General features: G+C 46.2%; 1 protein-coding gene across 1 annotated transcript; it reads right to left on the bottom strand.

Moving 5' to 3' along the window:
* Window positions 1-15815: 15815 nt before the first annotated feature.
* Window positions 15816-17639, bottom strand: LOC127326985 (desmethyl-deoxy-podophyllotoxin synthase). The gene is made up of 2 exons (XM_051353770.2): window positions 16695-17639; window positions 15816-16600 (listed from the first exon to the last, which is right to left on the bottom strand). Exons 1-2 carry the CDS (start codon window positions 17607-17609, stop codon window positions 15965-15967), a joined length of 1551 nt encoding a protein of 516 aa, XP_051209730.1. The 5' UTR covers window positions 17610-17639; the 3' UTR covers window positions 15816-15964.
* Between the last annotated feature and the right edge of the window lie 2115 nt (window positions 17640-19754).

Raw genomic sequence — 19754 nt, 5'->3', positions numbered from 1 at the left:
TAAGTTAGAGAGTGCAAAGTGTGGCAAAATTTTAAGTTGATTCAACAAGATAGACATGATTCATCACATTTTGGCAAAGTCTCAAAGACAAGAGTGTAGTAAATTTTCACAAATAATTCTTTCATTTGATTTCAAAGTTAAATTTTTCAGAACGCCCATTTTAACTAAGGTCTTCTAAGGTCAAACAATGGCTCTGATACCAACTTGTCAACACCCGGATTTTTAAGTCCGAATGCCTATTATGTCATACATCGCAATCCCAGGAATATTGTTGTTGCGAGGCATAATAGTTAAGTATCACAGTCATCATTCATTACCAACCATAAGTCTTACAAATTGGAATCACATGATCCATATTACACGAATAGTTGATCTATCGATCAACGAACAAACACAAGTTCATAGTTCAACATAGCGGAAGCGTAAGATACAAGGACTCTCTAGTCCACAGGCCAACGCTTGACGTCGGAAGGCGCTTAGTTGTCGTAGGCGTCCTGCTGGTCATCTCCTTGTTCATCTTCATACTCTGGCCATTTGAATAGCCAGGGAGAAAGCCGTGAGTACGTTGAGTACTCGCAAACTAATACTAAGGTAAGTGCTAGACATTCTAGTAGGGTTTGCTAAGCTCTAGTTTATTTGCATAAAGCTAGTTTTAGTTCACAAAGTTTTGAGAAAAACTTACACAAGTGCTAACTAGCTCAAGTGGGAACATTAGTGTCATTCCCACCATTCAAGTGGTGATTTCAATTCAATCCACCACAAGTCATTTCACCATCACCTTTCAACATCATTTTCAAAGATATGACATCGGAAACTGTATGGCCTTTCCAACCGTCCGTAACCGTGGACGCGGCTATTCGAATAGGTTTACACTCTGCAGAGGTTGCACACTTGTGCCACAACATTTGATTTCATCCGTCGGGATTTCCCCGAATAATCGTAACACAGTACGCGGATCATCAACCATAACCTTTCACTTACGAACCCTAGTATGAGCACCTCTCCCCATGAGCTTGGCCTCCCGGTGAAGACCAACCGTCAACTCCTGAACCGCACAGGCTTGGGCCGGACATTCACCTCATTTCGCATCATATCGTATCGTTTCTTTTGTGGTAGAGGCAGCTTTCGGCATAACCCCGATGACGCTTGTTTAGAGGGAACCCATACTAAGACGCATAAACTTCCAGTTAAGCCCTACCCATAATCAGGTATTGTGGGGGTACTTGAGAATTGGAAAGGTATCGCATTCAAACCAACATCATGTTTTATCAGAAATCACCATCTTCTCTTGGTCATATTCACCTTCAAAAATCATTCAATGGAATGCATCTTCATTCCAAGGTTTCAAAATCCTTTCAAAAACATGTTGTTCCCATCTAGAGTAGTCAAGTTTAGTTCATTTGCACTAGCTCTAATTCATGAGGGGTGCTACCTTGCTTTGCTTGGAAAAGACTAACTCACTACTCTACTAACCAGCTTGTACTTTGACCAAAGTTAACTATAAAAGTAACTCTTTTAGAAAACAAGTAAAAACTTGTAAAGTAAAACTTGGGAGGGGTTCACATAAAAAAAAGTAAGAACATGGTGCCTTGCCCAAAGGCTTTGCACGTTACAAGAATGTTAGCTTGCATAGTAATTTAGCTTGCCTTGGTAGTTCTCAAACTGTTCCTCCTCCTCCTCCTGGTAGCAACCTTCTTCTTCGGCGTACTCTCCGGTGCTACCGTCTAAATTTTGAATACGAGTATAATTACTCACTAATTCAATGGCTATTCCACACCTCACAAATAAACACACAAACTACTCTATGCACACACATACATAAACTAGGGTGCATGGGTGGTGGGATTTAAATTTGTATTCCATATGTATATGATAGTTTTCCATAGGGTTCTTGAGAAATAATTTCCTCTCATTGAAATCTTCTTAAGATTTAATTTCTCCAACAATCATGGATGAACTCATATTGACCTAAGTCAAATGTTCATCATCATCATTATTTGGGAAAAATGATTTAAATGAGGTGGAACACCTCATACCATTTAAATAACTCTACCTTTGATTTAAATCTCAAGTAATTCATATAAGAGAGTTTGGAACCAGGGGTCCAAACATCCCATGAATTCATGTGAGACAAGTTTAAATGAAGTGTAATACTTCACACAATTTCATTCTAATAGTTTTGGATAATATCAACTAGTTAAACTAGCCAAAATATCCATTCACAAAACCATGGCATGATCATGCAAAGTGACCACACCATTTTATTGCCTAAACAATTAGTGTAAGTCAAATGTGAGCTATTAGAGTTGGAATTAACTTAATATCTATTTTGGTGGATTTTTAAGAATTATTTGAATAGGGAAAAGTCCCTGGCTTGTTATTTTTGTCACATTAATTCTACAAAGAAATTGACCAAGAGGCCAGTGGCATTTTGTAGAGAATTTCAGTGGCTTTCCAACAATATCAAATTCACTAAATTTGGTTTAGCCAATTTGAAACTATTTAATTTCAAAGTTTGGGCAGTATTGGATTTAGATGGAAATGATTTAAACGAAATTTGAATAAAAGGGCCGGCGGGAAACGCTAACGGGCCGAGATGGTTTAAAACAAAGAAAACGGCCCAGCAGCGCATCCAGTGCGCGCGGGCCTGCTGACAGGGTGGGGGCCACCCGTCAGTGGGCGTTTAAACCCGAAACGGTACGGGGCGACGTGGAGCGTAGGATTAGAGGGTAGATCGACGGCTCAGAGCCATCGTCTTCTCCGGCGAGAAAGGGTTGCGGGCACGGCGGCGCTAGGGGGTGGGAGAGCTAACCAGGGCTCCCGCGGTGGCTGGCAGTGTGCGTGATGTCGATGTGGACGACGGCGAAGCTCCTGGCACCGGCGGCAACTCCTGGATCAGCTCCAATCGACGGCGGCGAGGTGCGGTACTGGCGGGCTCCGACCTTCAAATTGGAGCAACTCCGGCGACAATCGAGTGAGTGGTTGGGTGGAGGAGAAGCAGTGGAGGATGGTGAACGAGATGGTGTGCTCAACTTCGTCCAGGGAACGCTGTATTTATAGATGGCCAAGGGTGCGGCGTGGCCGTGAAGAGGTCGACCGAGGTGCGGCGGTTCCGGCGAGGTGTTGGGCTAGGCAAGGGTGCTACGGTGTTCTCCTCGTCCAGGCGAATCTGTAGGTGGCGATGGCACGGTCGGGCGGCGTCTGTGGGCGAGGCATTGCGTCCGTGTCTGCCGTGTTGGTCGCGGGATCGCGTTGTCGTCTCCGGCGACGGCGGGCACGGGTCGGGGTCGAGGGCATGTCTGGTGGCTGCGTGGCGACGCGGCGATGCTCAACGGCTGGTCAGCGAGTCCAGGGCGTGCTCGTGGTGACGGCGCGGCGCGTGGCCAGTGTGTGCCCGCGGCGTGCACACGCGCGACGTGAGCGGCGTCCAGGGCGAGTTTGGGCGCGCGTGTTCCGGCTGCTGTCGAGCTCCTCCTCGACCAGGGCTGGGCTAGGGTGGCGTAGGAGAGGCGGTGGCACACGGTGGCGAGGTGGCCAGGTTGGGGAAGCAAGGGGAGAGGGGGTGGTGTGGCATGGCCGGCATGTGGCCGGCATGGCCATGCCATGCTCTCTCTCTCTCTCTCCCTCCTTAGCTCCACTATGTTGCATTTAGGGTTAGAGGGGGCAGGGGAACCATTTGGTGCAAGTTGGGGTAGGTTAGTTCTAGTAGATCACTATTTGCTATAGTGTATGCATAGTGTTCAAATTTGGAAAATACAAAAATATCAAAAAGGGAAATAATTCAAAAGGTGAAAGTTTGTGATATGTGAAGGTTGAGATAAGTTGTAATTGACCAGAGATGAATTGAGGTGGTGGTGGAAAAATTATATTTCAAAATTTGGCCAAAATGGCTAAGTGAAGATTGTTGAACTTGTTATAAAGTTGCCACTTTGGATGAGCATAGCTAGTGATCAAAGATAAATTTGGCAGGGTGGTCTTCATCAAAGTTGTTCACCTTGATGTTGACTTTGAAATGGTGCAAGGAGTTAGCAAGAATTGGTTTGAGAAAATTGAATTGCAGGGGCTCAAAGTGGTGATCAGACTAAAATTGGCAGATTTGGTCATCATCACATGTGAGGGGGAAAAGTGTTGGAAATTCATTTGAATTGTGAACCCTTGATTCCAAAAGTTGTAATAAGTGTTTAACAACATTATTCAACTAATGGTGAAGACCAAATAGATCTAGGGTCAAAATTTATAAAAATGCCATAGGGCATAAGTGAGGGTTTTTAGGGTTTTGCCCCTTTTATTTGATTTTTCTTCCTCTTTGATTTATTTGGTTGGTGATCTTCCTATGATCACTCTAGGGTTTTAGAGCACATCAAGATACAAGTAATAACAATCATCATGGCATATCACTCAAATGCACAAGTCCTATGCATGGTACTATATGCAAAAGAAAAGTTTTTGTTGGTTTGAAATTTTGTATTCTGGAAATCTCTAACTTTCTTTTCATTGAAATTTGGGGTGTTACAAGAACACTCCTCGCGGACGTATATATTCTAAGTAAAGGGCAAGTAGATTTTCCAAATCCTTCATAGAGAGATCTTTGGAGAGGCGGTCGACATCTTTTTCGCCGGCGTACAGCCACATAGGGTTTTTGCGAGCCTGAAGAGGCTGCACCCTAATCCTAAGGAAATAGGCGGTAATTTGGATACCCGAAAATTCTTTGCCTCGGGTATTCTGCAGTTCATGAATACGCTTCATCAGCGCCTCTGTTGCCATTTTTTCTTCTTCGGTGGCCTCTGCATCCCAGGATCGGCGGTGAAGGATTTTTGCGCTACCGTCAAAGGGGGCGATGTTGTATTCCAGCGAGTCGGAACACTCATCGCGGACGTATAGCCATATTTTGCGCCACTCTTGGACGGAGTCGGGGAATTTGACGTCGAAATACTCGACGTCAGGGCGGACACAGATAACAACACCACCTATGTTGTAGGCAATGTTGTGGGAGCCGTTGCGACGAAGGTAGAAAATGCGCTTCCACAGAGCCCAATTAGGTTGGGTCCCGAGGAAGCACTCGCAAAGGGTGATAAATATAGAAACGTGGAGGATGGAGTTGGGAGTCAGCTGATGAAGCTGCAAGCCATACACGAAAAGCAATCCACGAAGAAAATCATGGATAGGAGCAGAGAGGCCGCGAATGAGGTGGTCAACGAAGCTAACCCGATATTCGATAGGGGGCGACGGATAGCTCTCCTCGCTGGGGAAGATCAGCGCCTCCTTTTTCTTCATCAGGCCGAGCTTCTTCATCAGATTGGTGTCCTGATTTGAGATCTTAGATCTCTCCCACTCGGAAGCTCCCAGATCTTGGGCTGCCATGCTTGCTTCAGGGGTGCTGTGCCTTGTGAGTCTCGACCGCGGTGGCATCAACAATGGCGCTGGAGAAAGTAGGGACGTGGGTGAGCGCAAAAACTTTTGTGGTTGCAGTGGAGGTTTTGACAGAGAGGATATGAGCGCGGCGCGGCGAAGGGGATTGCAGGAAGAAGAAGATGAGTAATTATAGCAAGCTAAGCGAAACGCCGAACCGTTGGATGGTGTGAGAATGGACTTGATGCTTTACACGTGGCTCAAGGGGTAAAAACGTATTTTCACTGTGAAGGAACTGGACAGACGCTACAGCGCGCGTGCCAGAAAAAGCGGAGGACGTGTGTCCCCCACTTGCGTAACGTGTCAAAGTGCTGCAGATTTTGGGTCCACAGGTCAGTGACAGGACAAAACTCGCCTTTTCCCGATACAGTGATCGTGGCTATCGTCAGCACTGATGTCACTTTAAAGGATAAATTTCGACTACGGTGTTGCGAGGATTGGCGACAGAGAAGGAATGATGATGATTTCGAGAGCCTATGATCAAATACAAGCATTTGTTCATATGCTCGGGGGCTACTCTTATCAGAAGTATTGTTTATACTTCTGATAAGAGGTAAACGCGGATGATAAAATATAGAGTTCTTCATATCAGTAAAGCAAATTGAGCCTACAACCAAGTACAAGCACTTGGCTGTAGCCTCGGGGGCTACTCCCATCGGGAGCGCTGGTCGCGCACCCGATAAAGATGAAAGTACTCGAAAATATGACAATATAGCGACAAAAGATGTTAAAGTGGTGAGCCTACAACCAAGTACAAGCACTTGGCTGTAGCCTCGGGGGCTACTCCCATCGGGAACGCTGTTCGCGTACCCGATGAAATTATGAAAGGCATGGTGAGCATATTTCGAGTTATACAAATAACTCTTCATATACTCCCATCGGGAGGACAAGATAAAATATATAAGTCGTCCGGTGACTGATGTCTACGCCCCCTCCTTTTCCTGTAGACAGTGTTGGGCCTCCAAGAGCAGAGGTTTGTAGAACAGCAGCAAGTTTCCCTTAAGTGAATCACCCAAGGTTTATCGAACTCAGGGAGGAAGAGGTCAAAGATATCCCTCTCATGCAACCCTGCAACCACAAAGCAAGAAGTCTCTTGTGTCCCCAACTCACCTAATAGGTGCACTAGTTCGGCGAAGAGATAGTGAAATACAGGTGGTATGAATATATAGTAGCAGTAGCAACGGCACCAGAAAAGTGCTTTGCCCAGGACAGTAAACAAGCAGTAGTAACATAGTAAAACAGTAAACAAGCAGCGACAGCAGTATTTAGGAACAAGGCCTAGGGATCATACTTTCACTAGTGGACACTCTCAACATTGATCACATAACAGAATAGATAGATGCATACTCTACACTCTTGTTGGATGATGAACACCATTGCGTAGGATTACACGAACCCTCAATGCCGGAGTTAACAAGCTCCACAATTCAATGTTCATATTTAAATAACCTTAGAGTGCAAGATAGATCAACACAACCAAACCAAGTACTAACATAGCATGCACACCGTAACCTTCACACTATGAAAGGAGGAATAGATCGCATCAATACCATCATAGTAATAGTTAACTTCATAATCTACAAGAGATCACAATCATAGCATAAACCAAGTACTTCATGATGCACACACTACCAACATTACATCATGGAGGAGGAATAGACTACTTTAATAACATCACTAGAGTAGCACATAGATGAATTGTGATACAAAACTCATATGAATCTCAATCATGTAAGGCAGCTCATGAGATCATTGTATTGAAGTACATAGGAGAGAGATTAACCACATAGCTACCGGTACAGCCCTTAGCCTCGATGGAGAACTACTCCCTCCTCATGGGAGACAGCAGCGGTGATGAAGATGGCGGTGGTGTCGATGGAGGAGCCTTCCGGGGGCACTTCCCCGTCCCGGCGGCGTGCCGGAACAGAGACTCCTGTCCCCCAGATCTTGGCTTCGCGATGGCGGCGGCTCTGGAAGGTTTCTCGTACCGTGGCTTTTTCGTATCGAGGTTTTAGGTCGAGGACCCTTAAATAGGCGAAGAGGCGGCGTCAGGAGGTCAACGAGGCGACGACACCATAAGGCGGCGCGGCCAGGGCCTGGGCCGCGCCAGCCTATCATCTGGGGCCCCTGTGGCCCCCCTCTGGCGGCTCTCGGGTGTTCTGGATGCTTCCGGGAAAAATAGGATGCTGGGCGTTGATTTCGTCCGATTCCGAGAATATTTCCTTACTAGGATTTCTGAAACCAAAAACAGCAGAAAACAGCAACTGGCCCTTCGGCATCTCGTCAATAGGTTAGTTCCGGAAAACGCATAATTATGACATAAAGTGTGCATAAAACATGTAGATATCATCAATAATGTGGCATGGAACAGAAGAAATTATCGATACATCGGAGACGTATCAGCATCCCCAAGCTTAGTTCTGCTCGTCCCGAGCAGGTAAAACGATAACAAAGATAATTCCTGAAGTGACATGCCCTCATAACCTTGATCATACTATTTGTAAACATATGTAATGAATGCAGCGATCAAAACAATGGTAATGACATGAGTAAACAAGTGAATCATAAAGCAAAGACTTCTCATGAATAGCACTTCAAGACAAGCATCAATAAGTGTTGCATAAGAGTTAACTCATAAAGCAATAAATCAAAGTAAAGGTATTGAAGCAACACAAAGGAAGATTAAGTTTCAGCGGTTGCTTTCAACTTGTAACATGTATATCTCATGGATAATTGTCAACATAGAGTAATATAACAAATGCAATATGCAAGTATGTAGGAATCAATGCACAGTTCACACAAGTGTTTGCTTCTTGAGGTAGAGAGAAATAGGTGAACTGACTCAACATAAAAGTAAAAAAGAATGGTCCTTCAAAGAGGAAAGCATCGATTGCTATATTTGTGCTAGAGCTTTTATTTTGAAAACATGAAACAATTTTGTCAACGGTAGTAATAAAGCATATGAGTTATGTAAATTATATCTTACAAGTTGCAAGCCTCATGCATAGTATACCAATAGTGCCCGCACCTTGTCCTAATTAGCTTGGACTACCGGATCATCACAATACACATGTTTTAACCAAGTGTCACAATGGGGTACCTCCATGCCGCCTGTACAAAGGTCTAAGGAGAAAGCTCGCATTTTGGATTTCTCGCTTTTGATTATTCTCAACTTAGACATCCATACCGGGACAACATGGACAACAGATAATGGACTCCTCTTTAATGCATAAGCATGTGGCAACAATTAGTGTTCTCATATGAGATTGAGGATATATGTCCAAAACTGAAACTTCCACCATGAATCATGGCTTTAGTTAGCGGCCCAATGTTCTTCTCTAACAATATGTATGCTCCAACCATTAAGGTGGTAGATCTCTCTTACTTCAGACAAGATGGACATGCATAGCAACTCACATGATATTCAACAAAGAATAGTTGATGGCGTCCCCAGAAACATGGTTATCGCACAACAAGCAACTTAATAAGAGATAAAGTGCATAAGTACATATTCAATACCACAATAGTTTTTAAGCTATTTGTCCCATGAGCTATATATTGTAAAGGCGAATGATGGAATTTAAAGGTAGCACTCAAGCAATTTACTTTGGAATGGCGGAGAAATACCATGTAGTAGGTAGGTATGGTGGACACAAATGGCATAGTGGTTGGCTCAAGGATTTTGGATGCATGAGAAGTATTCCCTCTCGATACAAGGTTTAGGCTAGCAAGGTTATTTGAAACAAACACAAGGATGAACGGTGCAGCAAAACTCACATAAAAGACATATTGTAAACATTATAAGAATCTACACCGTCTTCCTTGTTGTTCAAAACTCAATACTAGAAATTATCTAGACTTTAGAGAGACCAAATATGCAAACCAAATTAGCAAGCTCTAGGTGTTTCTTCATTAATGGGTGCAAAGTATATGATGCAAGAGCTTAAACATGAGCACAACAATTGCCAAGTATCAAATTATTCAAGACATTTTAGAATTACTACATGTATCATTTTCCAATTCCAACCATATAACAATTTAACGAAGAACAAACTTCGCCATGAATACTATGAGTAAAGCCTAAGGACATACTTGTCCATATGCAACAGCGGAGCGTGTCTCTCTCCCATACAGTGAATGCTAGGATCCATTTTATTCAAACAAAACAAAAACAAAAACAAACCGACGCTCCAAGCAAAGCACATAAGATGTGATGGAATAAAAATATAGTTTCAGGGGAGGAACCTGATAATGTTGTCGATGAAGAATGGGATGCCTTGGGCATCCCCAAGCTTAGACGCTTGAGTCTTCTTGAAATATGCAGGGGTGAACCACCGGGGCATCCCCAAGCTTAGAGCTTTCACTCTCCTTGATCATATTGCATCATACTCCTCTCTTGATCCTTGAAAACTTCCTCCACACCAAACTCGAAACAACTCATTAGAGGGTTAGTGGACAATAAAAATTAACATGTTCAGAGGTGACACAATCATTCTTAACACTTCTGAACATTGCATAAAGCTACTGGACATTAATGGATCAAAGAAATTCATCCAACATAGCAAAAGAGGCAATGCGAAATAAAAGGCAGAATCTGTCAAAACAGAACAGTTCGTATTGATGGATTTTATCGAGGCAACAGACTTGCTAAAATGAAAATGCTCAAATTGAATGAAAGTTGCGTACATATCTGAGGATCACTCACGTAAATTGGCATAATTTTCTGAGTTACCTACAGAGAATTTTGCCCAGATTCGTGACAGCAAAGAAATCTGTTTCTGCGCAGTAATCCAAATCTAGTATCAACCTTGCTATCAAAGACTTTACTTGGCACAACAAAACACAAAACTAAGATAAGAAGAGGTTGCTACAGTAGTAACAACTTCCAAGACTCAAATATAAAACAAATTACTGTAGCAAAATAAACACATGGGTTATCTCCCAAGAAGTTCTTTCTTTATAGCCATTAAGATGGGCTCAGCAGTTTTAATGATGCACTCGCAAGAAATAGTATTTGAAGCAAAAAGAGAGCATCAAGAGGCAAATTCAAAACACATTTAAGCCTAACATGCTTCCTATGAAAAGGAATCTTGTAAATAAACAAGTTCATGAAGAGCAAAGTGACAAGCATAGGAAGATAAAACAAGTATAGCTTCAAAAATTTCAGCACATAGAGAGGTGTTTTAGTAACATAAAAATTTCTACAACCATATTTTCCTCTCTCATAATAACTTCCAGTAGCAACATGAGCAAACTCAACAATATAACTATCACATAAAGCATTCTTATCATGAGTCTCATGCATAAAATTATTACTACTCCCAACATAAGCATAGTCATTCTTATTAATTGTAGTGGGAGCAAATTCAACAAAGTAGCTATCATTATTATTCTCATCATCAAATATAGGAGGCATATTGTAATCTTTATCAAATGTATCCTCCATAACAGGCGGTACTAAAAGACTACTATCATTATAATCATCATATATAGGAGGTAAAGTATCATCAAAGTAAATTTTCTCCTCAATGCTTGGGGGACTAAAAAGATCATGCTCATCAAAACCAGCTTCCCCAAGCTTAGAATTTTCCATAGCATTAGCAACAATAGTGTTCAAAGCATTCATATTAATAACATTCCCATTAGCATGCATATAAAGTTCCATGGGTTTTTAAATTCTCTCTTCAAACACATCATGTCCTAATTCAAGATAAAGTTCATAAAGATCTCTCATATTTTTGTTGTTTTCCATTATGCCTAACTAGTGTAAACAAGAAACAAAAAGTTGCAATTGCAGGATCTAAAGGAAATAGCTTCGAGCACAAACACAATGGCGCCAGAAAAGTACTGTTACCTGGAACCGAAGTATGAGTGCCTTTTACCTTTCCTCCCCGGCAACGGCGCCAGAAATTTAGCTTGATGTCTACGCCCCCTCCTTTTCCTGTAGACAGTGTTGGGCCTCCAAGAGCAGAGGTTTGTAGAACAGCAGCAAGTTTCCCTTAAGTGAATCACCCAAGGTTTATCGAACTCAGGGAGGAAGAGGTCAAAGATATCCCTCTCATGCAACCCTGCAACCACAAAGCAAGAAGTCTCTTGTGTCCCCAACTCACCTAATAGGTGCACTAGTTCGGCGAAGAGATAGTGAAATACAGGTGGTATGAATATATAGTAGCAGTAGCAACGGCACCAGAAAAGTGCTTTGCCCAGGACAGTAAACAAGCAGTAGTAACGCAGCAGTAGTAACGCAGTAAAACAGTAAACAAGCAGCGATAGCAGTATTTAGGAACAAGGCCTAGGGATCATACTTTCACTAGTGGACACTCTCAACATTGATCACATAACAGAATAGATAGATGCATACTCTACACTCTTGTTGGATGATGAACACCATTGCGTAGGATTACACGAACCCTCAATGCCGGAGTTAACAAGCTCCACAATTCAATGTTCATATTTAAATAACCTTAGAGTGCAAGATAGATCAACACAACCAAACCAAGTACTAACATAGCATGCACACCGTAACCTTCACACTATGAAAGGAGGAATAGATCGCATCAATACCATCATAGTAATAGTTAACTTCATAATCTACAAGAGATCACAATCATAGCATAAACCAAGTACTTCATGATGCACACACTGCCAACATTACATCATGGAGGAGGAATAGACTACTTTAATAACATCACTAGAGTAGCACATAGATGAATTGTGATACAAAACTCATATGAATCTCAATCATGTAAGGCAGCTCATGAGATCATTGTATTGAAGTACATAGGAGAGAGATTAACCACATAGCTATCGGTACAGCCCTTAGCCTCGATGGAGAACTACTCCCTCCTCATGGGAGACAGCAGCGGTGATGAAGATGGCGGTGGTGTCGATGGAGGAGCCTTCCGGGGGCACTTCCCCGTCCCGACGGCGTGCCGGAACAGAGACTCCTGTCCCCCAGATCTTGACTTCGCGATGGCGGCGGCTCTGGAAGGTTTCTTGTACCGTGGCTTTTTCGTATCGAGGTTTTAGGTCGAGGACCCTTAAATAGGCGAAGAGGCGGCGTCAGGAGGTCAACGAGGCGACGACACCATAAGGCGACGCGGCCAGGGCCTGGGCCGCGCCGGCCTATCATCATGGGGCCCCTGTGGCCCCCCTCTGGTGGCTCTCGGGTGTTCTGGATGCTTCCGGGAAAAATAGGATGCTGGGCGTTGATTTCGTCCGATTCCGAGAATATTTCCTTACTAGGATTTCTGAAACCAAAAACAGCAGAAAACAGCAACTGGCCCTTCGGCATCTCGTCAATAGGTTAGTTCCGGAAAACGCATAATTATGACATAAAGTGTGCATAAAACATGTAGATATCATCAATAATGTGGCATGGAACATAAGAAATTATCGATACGTCGGAGACGTATCAGTGACTCGAATAAATGTGCTATTCCAGCAGCCGGAAAAAGTACTCGACAATATATTCTCAGAGCGCCTCAGTCGTGAACTAATCTCTGAATGCTGCAATACTTTGCGAAGGTAAGTCCCCGGATCCATCCTGTGCGGCGTGGCACCGCCTCTGACGGTGCTTTGCTACTTTTCCCGTATCAGCAGATACGAAGAAAAATTCTAACGGACGCGTTAGGTACCCGATAAAATATAACTGGAATTCGGCATCTGGTAAGACCTTAAGCGGCGCATGTCGAATTACACCAGTATCCTGAGATCATGTCCATGGACGTGATCTTGAAGTAAGTTTTGGTGGATTGCCACGAGAGCAGTTAACTGGTACCTGATCCGTCAAATGAACCAGCCCCAGTTACCATTTTCCCTGTACAATATACGATTGTTTTATTAAAATTATGTGTTGATTCGAAGAAGTTATATGGTAATTGTAGAGTTGGAGATTTTCCCTGATTCTTCGATTCAAGCAAAATCTCGGGGGCTACTGACATAGGCATCCCCAATGGGCCTGCCGAAGATGGTACCCGGGGTTTACTGAAGGCCCACGACCCGAAGGTTATGAAGCCCGGAAGCCCAGTCAGGAGATAGTTTGGAAAGATAGAGTTGTATTAGGAATATCGACTTGTAACTATTACGGGACGGACTCAGATAGTTTCCCGGACTTTGTAACTTGTACATCACGAAACCCTCGGCTCCGCCTCCTATATAAGGGGGAGTCGAGGGACAAAGAAAGGATCGATTTCATTGTCAACACAACCCTAGTTTTCATAGTCGTCGAGTACTTTTCCGGCTGAACCTTCGAGATCTACTTGCCCTTTACTTCCCTGAAAATCGTAGTCTACAATCTGTAGGCATTGACAAGTTAATACCTTGTCACAAAGTGACAAGCATTTAGCACAACAAGTTGCAACAATGTTAAAAGTACTAGTAATGGATACTAAGCACCATGCCTCTAACAATCTTATAGCTATTACATGAATGATCTCATCCAATCCCTACCATCCCCTTCACCTACAACGGGTGAATTACTCACACATGGATGGGGGAATCATGGATGGTTGATGGAGAGTCGTCGGTGATGATGATGATGATGTCGATGATCTCCTCCAATTCCCCTTCCCGACAGGGTGCCATAACAGAGTTTCTGGTTCCCAAATTGGGGTTTTCGGTGGCAGCGGAGCAGCGGAACTCTTTTTGGAAAAACGTCGAACCCCCCTCTGTTTTTGGGTCAGAGGCTTATATAGCCAGGAGGAGGGGTCGAGGAGGTGCCCGAGGTGGCCACACCACCCTAGGTGCGGCCAGGGGGTGACCCGCGCCTAGGCATGGTGTGCCCCCCCCCCCCCCCCCGTGGCTCTTCTCCGTCTCGTCTTCTGGCTCCGTGATTCTTCGGGTAAAATAGGGACTTTGCGATAATTTCCGGGGATTTTCCTGAAAGTTGGATTTTTGCATAAAAATGAGACACCAGAGCAATTCTGGTGAAAACAGCATTAGTCCGTGTTAGTTGTATTCAAAACACACAAATTAGAGGGAAAATAACAGCAAAATTATTCGGGAAAGTAGATACGTTTTGGACGTATCACTCCACATTAACGGAAGGCTAACATGGAGAAAAATTGAACACGCTAGGCCAAGCCAACTAACAAGGTCATACCGCGACCAAACCATCTCTCTTTAGTGCCATTGTTGCCACATAAGCCGCCACACGGAACACCAACATCGCTGGTTGGACACCTTCCAACCGCGATGTTGTGTGCGTCCAACCCAAAGGTGTAGATGTGATCGATGTATTCTAGGCGACGCCCCAAAGGAGGTAAGCGACGTGAGACGACGCACATCTCCCAACCCAACTGGGTCAAAGCTTTCACACGAAGAGCCTGATCCGAGCATGGAGGTCGAGAAAACTCCACGAAAGTGCCTCCAACGAGGGGAACAACGCCCAGAGGAGCAGCCATAGCCAGGCTGATTTTCGCCTCTAGCTCCAAGGCCACCATGCCACGCAACCGGCCAAAGCCAGCCTGCAGCTCCATTGGCCCTCACACAACTGCAATCACGACCGTGCCATCGCAAAGCAGGGCCACCATATACCTCTCCTCCAGCGAAGTCGACGGGCCGGATCTGGCGCCCACCTCTAGGGTGCCATCGAAGAATCCACCAACAGTCGGCAAGCTACCAACCCGCACAGGAAGATCGACAGAGCAGGAGGGGGCCGCCACCCCACCCCACTGCGACGAGCTGCAGCCACAAGAGCAGCCGAGGTCGACACCGCCGGGCCGACGCAGAGAGGAGCCGGTGCTCCGCCACCGGAGGCGCGACAGAGTGGTCCACGCGCGCGTGAGGGGGTCTCTAGACCTCCAGGAGTCGACCGATCGGCCGCTGCCGCAGGGGGCCGAGCCTCTCCCCACAGGAGCAGAGCCGCTGCACGGAGCCACGAGAGCAGCCCTGCCGTCGCCGTCTTCCACACAGTCATCTGGCGACAGTGAGAAGGGGTGGAGCCTGGGGGTCGGGGAGTGAAATTTGTATAACATCACATTATGTTATGTTGGTTCAAAGTTATTGCTATTTTTTCTAGCTGAGAACTAACTTCGTGCTCAGTCAAGTCTTATACCATTTGATTTGCATCTGAGATTCGTGCTAGTCATGAGTTGCAACTGAGATTTGATGACATTAGTCGCCTGAAATAGTCACACCCATTTTTCTTATGTCGGATAGGTGCTCCTACATACGTTGATGCTGCTTGATGCATATGCTCGTCGCTGCCTGGTGGAGTTGTCAAGTGTCATCTAAGTCCTATTTATAGTTTATTTTGCCCTTTTTAATGCAAGTTTTTATCTTGAAAGCTGTACTACAAAAATCAAAATAAAATTAAAATACAAGCGAAATTTAGGTGGAATCCCACTTACACACTACGTGCTGTTTGTGCAGGGACTAACCGAATATCAAATAGCGGCAGGGACTAGAAGGAAATATGGAGATATAGGGATTAGCAAGGATTGGTGTGACGAGTAGGGTTCAACCAGTCCCTGCAGGGATTTAATCTCCTGGAACCGAGCAAAGCCTTCCAGAGACAAGGCAATCATACATGAACAGCATTGTATGGTTGTATCTAGAGACTAGGAAGAGGCACGCGAACAGTGGCGTGCAGCCACAAGTCGCTCTTCCTCCTCGTCGTGATCCCGAATGCCTCCGTCATATCCAGCTCATGCGGGGCGGCGCCGCCAGGGAGCTCCCAGTCGAAATGGAAGAGGAGGCTCGCCAGCGCGAGCTCCATGACAGCGACGCCCAGCGCTATGCCGGGGCATATCCTCCGTCCCGCGCCGAACGGCACGAGCTCGAAGTCCGTCCCCTTGAAGTCCACGGCACAGTTGCCGGCCTCCTCGAACCTCTCCGGTCTGAACTCCTCGGCATCCTTGCCCCATCTCTCGACGTCCCGCCCGATCGCCCATGCGTTGACGAGCACCATGGTGCCCACGGGCACGTCGTAGCCGAGGATGCGGCAGGGCTCCTGGCACTCTCGCGGAACGAGCAGCGGCACAGCCGGGTGCAGCCGGAGCGTCTCCTTTATCACAAGCTGCAGGTACCGCAGCTCCGGCAGGGCCTCCTCCCGGACACGGCTATCCCCGGCGAAGGCTCCGCGCACCTCGTCCTGCGCCCTGCGGAGCTTCTTCGGGTCCCGCATCAGCTCCGCCATGGCCCAGTGGAGCGTCGTCGCCGAGGTCTCGCTCCCAGCGCCCAAGAGATCCTGCGAAGAACGAATTTCGTCGAACGCGCGCGTGAAGTTTTGCTGCTAGTAAAACAATTTCTGTTGAGATGGAGATGTACTAGCTAGGCCTTACGTTGATCACGGCGCGGATGGTTCCTGTCTCGAGAGGAACGTGAAGCCCGCCGTCTGTCTGGAGCCTCAGCAGAACGTCCACGATGTCTTCTTCCTCGTCCCCCGCGCCGGTGGCCGACCTCCTCGCGCGGTGCTCCTCGAGGACATCGTCCATGATCCCGCTCATCTTGACACCCTGCAGCTCCGCTCGTCGCGCCATCCCGCTGAGTGCGCGTGCGAGGCGTGAGGACGGGAACAGGTCGGCGAGGGTGAACCCGGCAGACACCTTGATGCCCTCGTCCACGCACTCAAGGAAGGCGTCGCGGTGCCTCATTCGGTCGCCCGCCACAGCGCGCACCGCCGTGTCGGTGACGTAGGTGGCGAGGAGGGAGCTGATGTTCACCGGCTCGGACGACGACGACAGCGACGCGATGGACGCGACGAGGGCGGCAGCCTCTGCTTCGCGGGAGCCGCGGAAGGACCGGACCCGCCGCGCGCTGAGGATCTCGTTAACGCAGAGCTTGCGGAGCTGGCGCCAGTGCTCGCCCTGCGGCGCGAACACCACGCCGAAGCCGTCCCTTCTGGTGAGCGCGCGGATGGTGGCGGTCAGCGGTCGGGTGGCGAGCGCGGCGTCGTGGGTCCTCATGACCGCTCTCGCGGCGGCCGCCGACGAGGCCACGACGACGCGAAGCTCACCTAGGCGGAGCAGCATGAGCGGAGCGCCGAGCCGGCGGGCGAGGTTCCGCATGGCGAGGTGCGGGAGTACGCCGATGAGGAGGTGCATGCTGCCGATGAGCGGCAGTGGCCATGGCCCCGGGGGCAGGTTAGTCTCGCGGCCGCTCCCGTGCCGCCTGAGCTTGACAAGGAGAAGCGGGAGCACGAGGATGGCGGCCAAGAGGAGGCAATGGTGGTAGCTGTACTGGAGATCTTGCGCCATGGCTTGCTGGGGAAATGCATCTTTTCTATGCTCTGAAGCTTATATAAGACTGAGACTGAGACGTTCGGCCCTCTTGTAAGGCAGGTTGCCAAGTTGGTGTTGATAACGGCCGGTTGCACTTCTGCGTCAACTACAGGTTTACTACAGTACGGATTTCATAAGCTCTCATAAAATTCACACAAAGTCATCTCACAAATATGTCCAGAGAACATGATGTCCTCAGATTTATGTTGGGAAGCAAACCGTGCATTCGAACGATTCTTGGTAGCCGACGTATGCAACATTTTTAAATTTGGTGAACGAAGATTAAGCAAAAAAGAGAAATTGATCAGACCATAACGACAAGATATGCAGGGGCAGTAGTTGACCTAATACATATATTTGTTTAAACATCACACGGAATGCGCACAGACTACAATTAATATATTGAGATATATTTATTGGAGGAAGTGGTATCCATACGTTTCGGTGTCTTATAAAAACCCGTAGCGTCATAATTAGTGCAACTCCAATAGTGTAGTGGGATGTTGGATGTTGGCTATAAGCAAGATATCATGTCATCTATAATTAACTTGTAGTCAACAAGTACAATAATTGGCTATAAGAATGCACTATTTTCTCAATGCATGGCCACCTTTCATTGACACAACTTGCCTAGTAGCACGTGCTAGAGCTAGCACTTATATTCTCTCTCCTCTTCTCTCTCCTCCAACTAGACACAAATATATTATTTTAATACTTGTAGCCAGTTGACTAGGCCTTATTCTACTTGCTCTTATGGTAATTTCGTCATCTCAAGATCCGCTGGCTAGACTCTTAAAAGTTAACTCAAAAGAAACCAACCAAGAAAACACTTCGCTCGTCTGCAGGAAGGCGAGGGGACCGGTTCCTTTCGTTTGTAGTTAGGCTTTGTATTTTGTGGTGCATCGTTGGGGTGGTGGGAGCGACGTCCGGCGAATAAATCTGGCTCAACTCCACTCCCATACCGGTGCCGACCTTCATGGCGGCTCTCGGAGTTGATGTCACCGTGTGCTTGTCGATCCTTTAGACCGATGGCTTGGTCTTCTCATCTTTCTTTGGATTTGACAAGATCAGTTTCTCGGCGTGTCGTCAACACGTTTGTCGTTATCCACAACGACGCTGGGGTTGGGACGAGGTGGTTCTTATGGAGCGAAGATGTTGGTCCGGAGGTGGTGGATATGTCGTTCTTCTCCGACTTCTCTGAGGCGGCAAATATTGGTCCAAGATAGCACGGGGATGTCTCCCGGTCGATGTGCCACAACGACATGTGCTTCGCTGCTTGCAACATGCCTATTCACCGACTCACAAAGCCTCGTTGGCGATGATGCTTTATTGGATCTTGCAATGGTGGAGGTTCGGTGTCTTTTCCGTGCCCATCTCGGCGGCGCTGGAGTTGGGTGGCGGCCGCTGGCTACGGTAGTTGCAGCAAACTCTAGATATTATTTTGTATTTTTCGATCTTTTAGATGTTATCTACAAATTCAGGATAATTATTTTATCGCGGTATGTTTTAATTTCTACATGTGTTGCTTCATGTAACTTATTTTCGATTAATGAAATATGTTGTTGCTGTCAAAGAAAAATAAACTTAAAAGTAAACGCTCAAAAGTAAACTTAGAGGTAGGTGGTGCGTGTACGCATTCACTAGATCGTAAGTGCATCTACTCCAGAGACCAGAGCCAAAGAGCAATAGTTTCTGGAGCAATAGTGTATCAAGTACTCCAGAGCCAAACACGTCACACGTCCACAGCGTTCACTGCCACTGGAGCAAGTGTATATATATATACGTGCAGTATGTTTGAGCGTTCTCTGATTAATGGAATGGCTTCTAGAAGGAGCAAGAGTGGCCAAAAGCCCAAAAACTTCACACATCCACACAGCCAACTGCCGTAGGTGCATTTCACGATCAATAATGCAGCCCCTTTGACAATGACAGCTTGGCTCGATCATTGATGAACTATTGCAATGGCTTCTAGAAGGAGCAAGATATCAGTGTGACCGTGTATCAAGTACCCCACAGAGTGGAGCACCCCAAGTGTACCCATGTAATTTAACCAATTATAAGTCAGTCAAAACTATGGATTTTTCTTTTTTCACAATAGTAATGTTACACTAGGGAGGCCAT

This window comes from Lolium perenne, chromosome 1 (assembly GCF_019359855.2).
Source record: "Lolium perenne isolate Kyuss_39 chromosome 1, Kyuss_2.0, whole genome shotgun sequence".
Lineage (NCBI taxonomy): Eukaryota > Viridiplantae > Streptophyta > Magnoliopsida > Poales > Poaceae > Lolium > Lolium perenne.
Note: the sequence above shows the minus strand (reverse complement) of the source record. Positions and strands in the feature narration are given on the sequence as shown.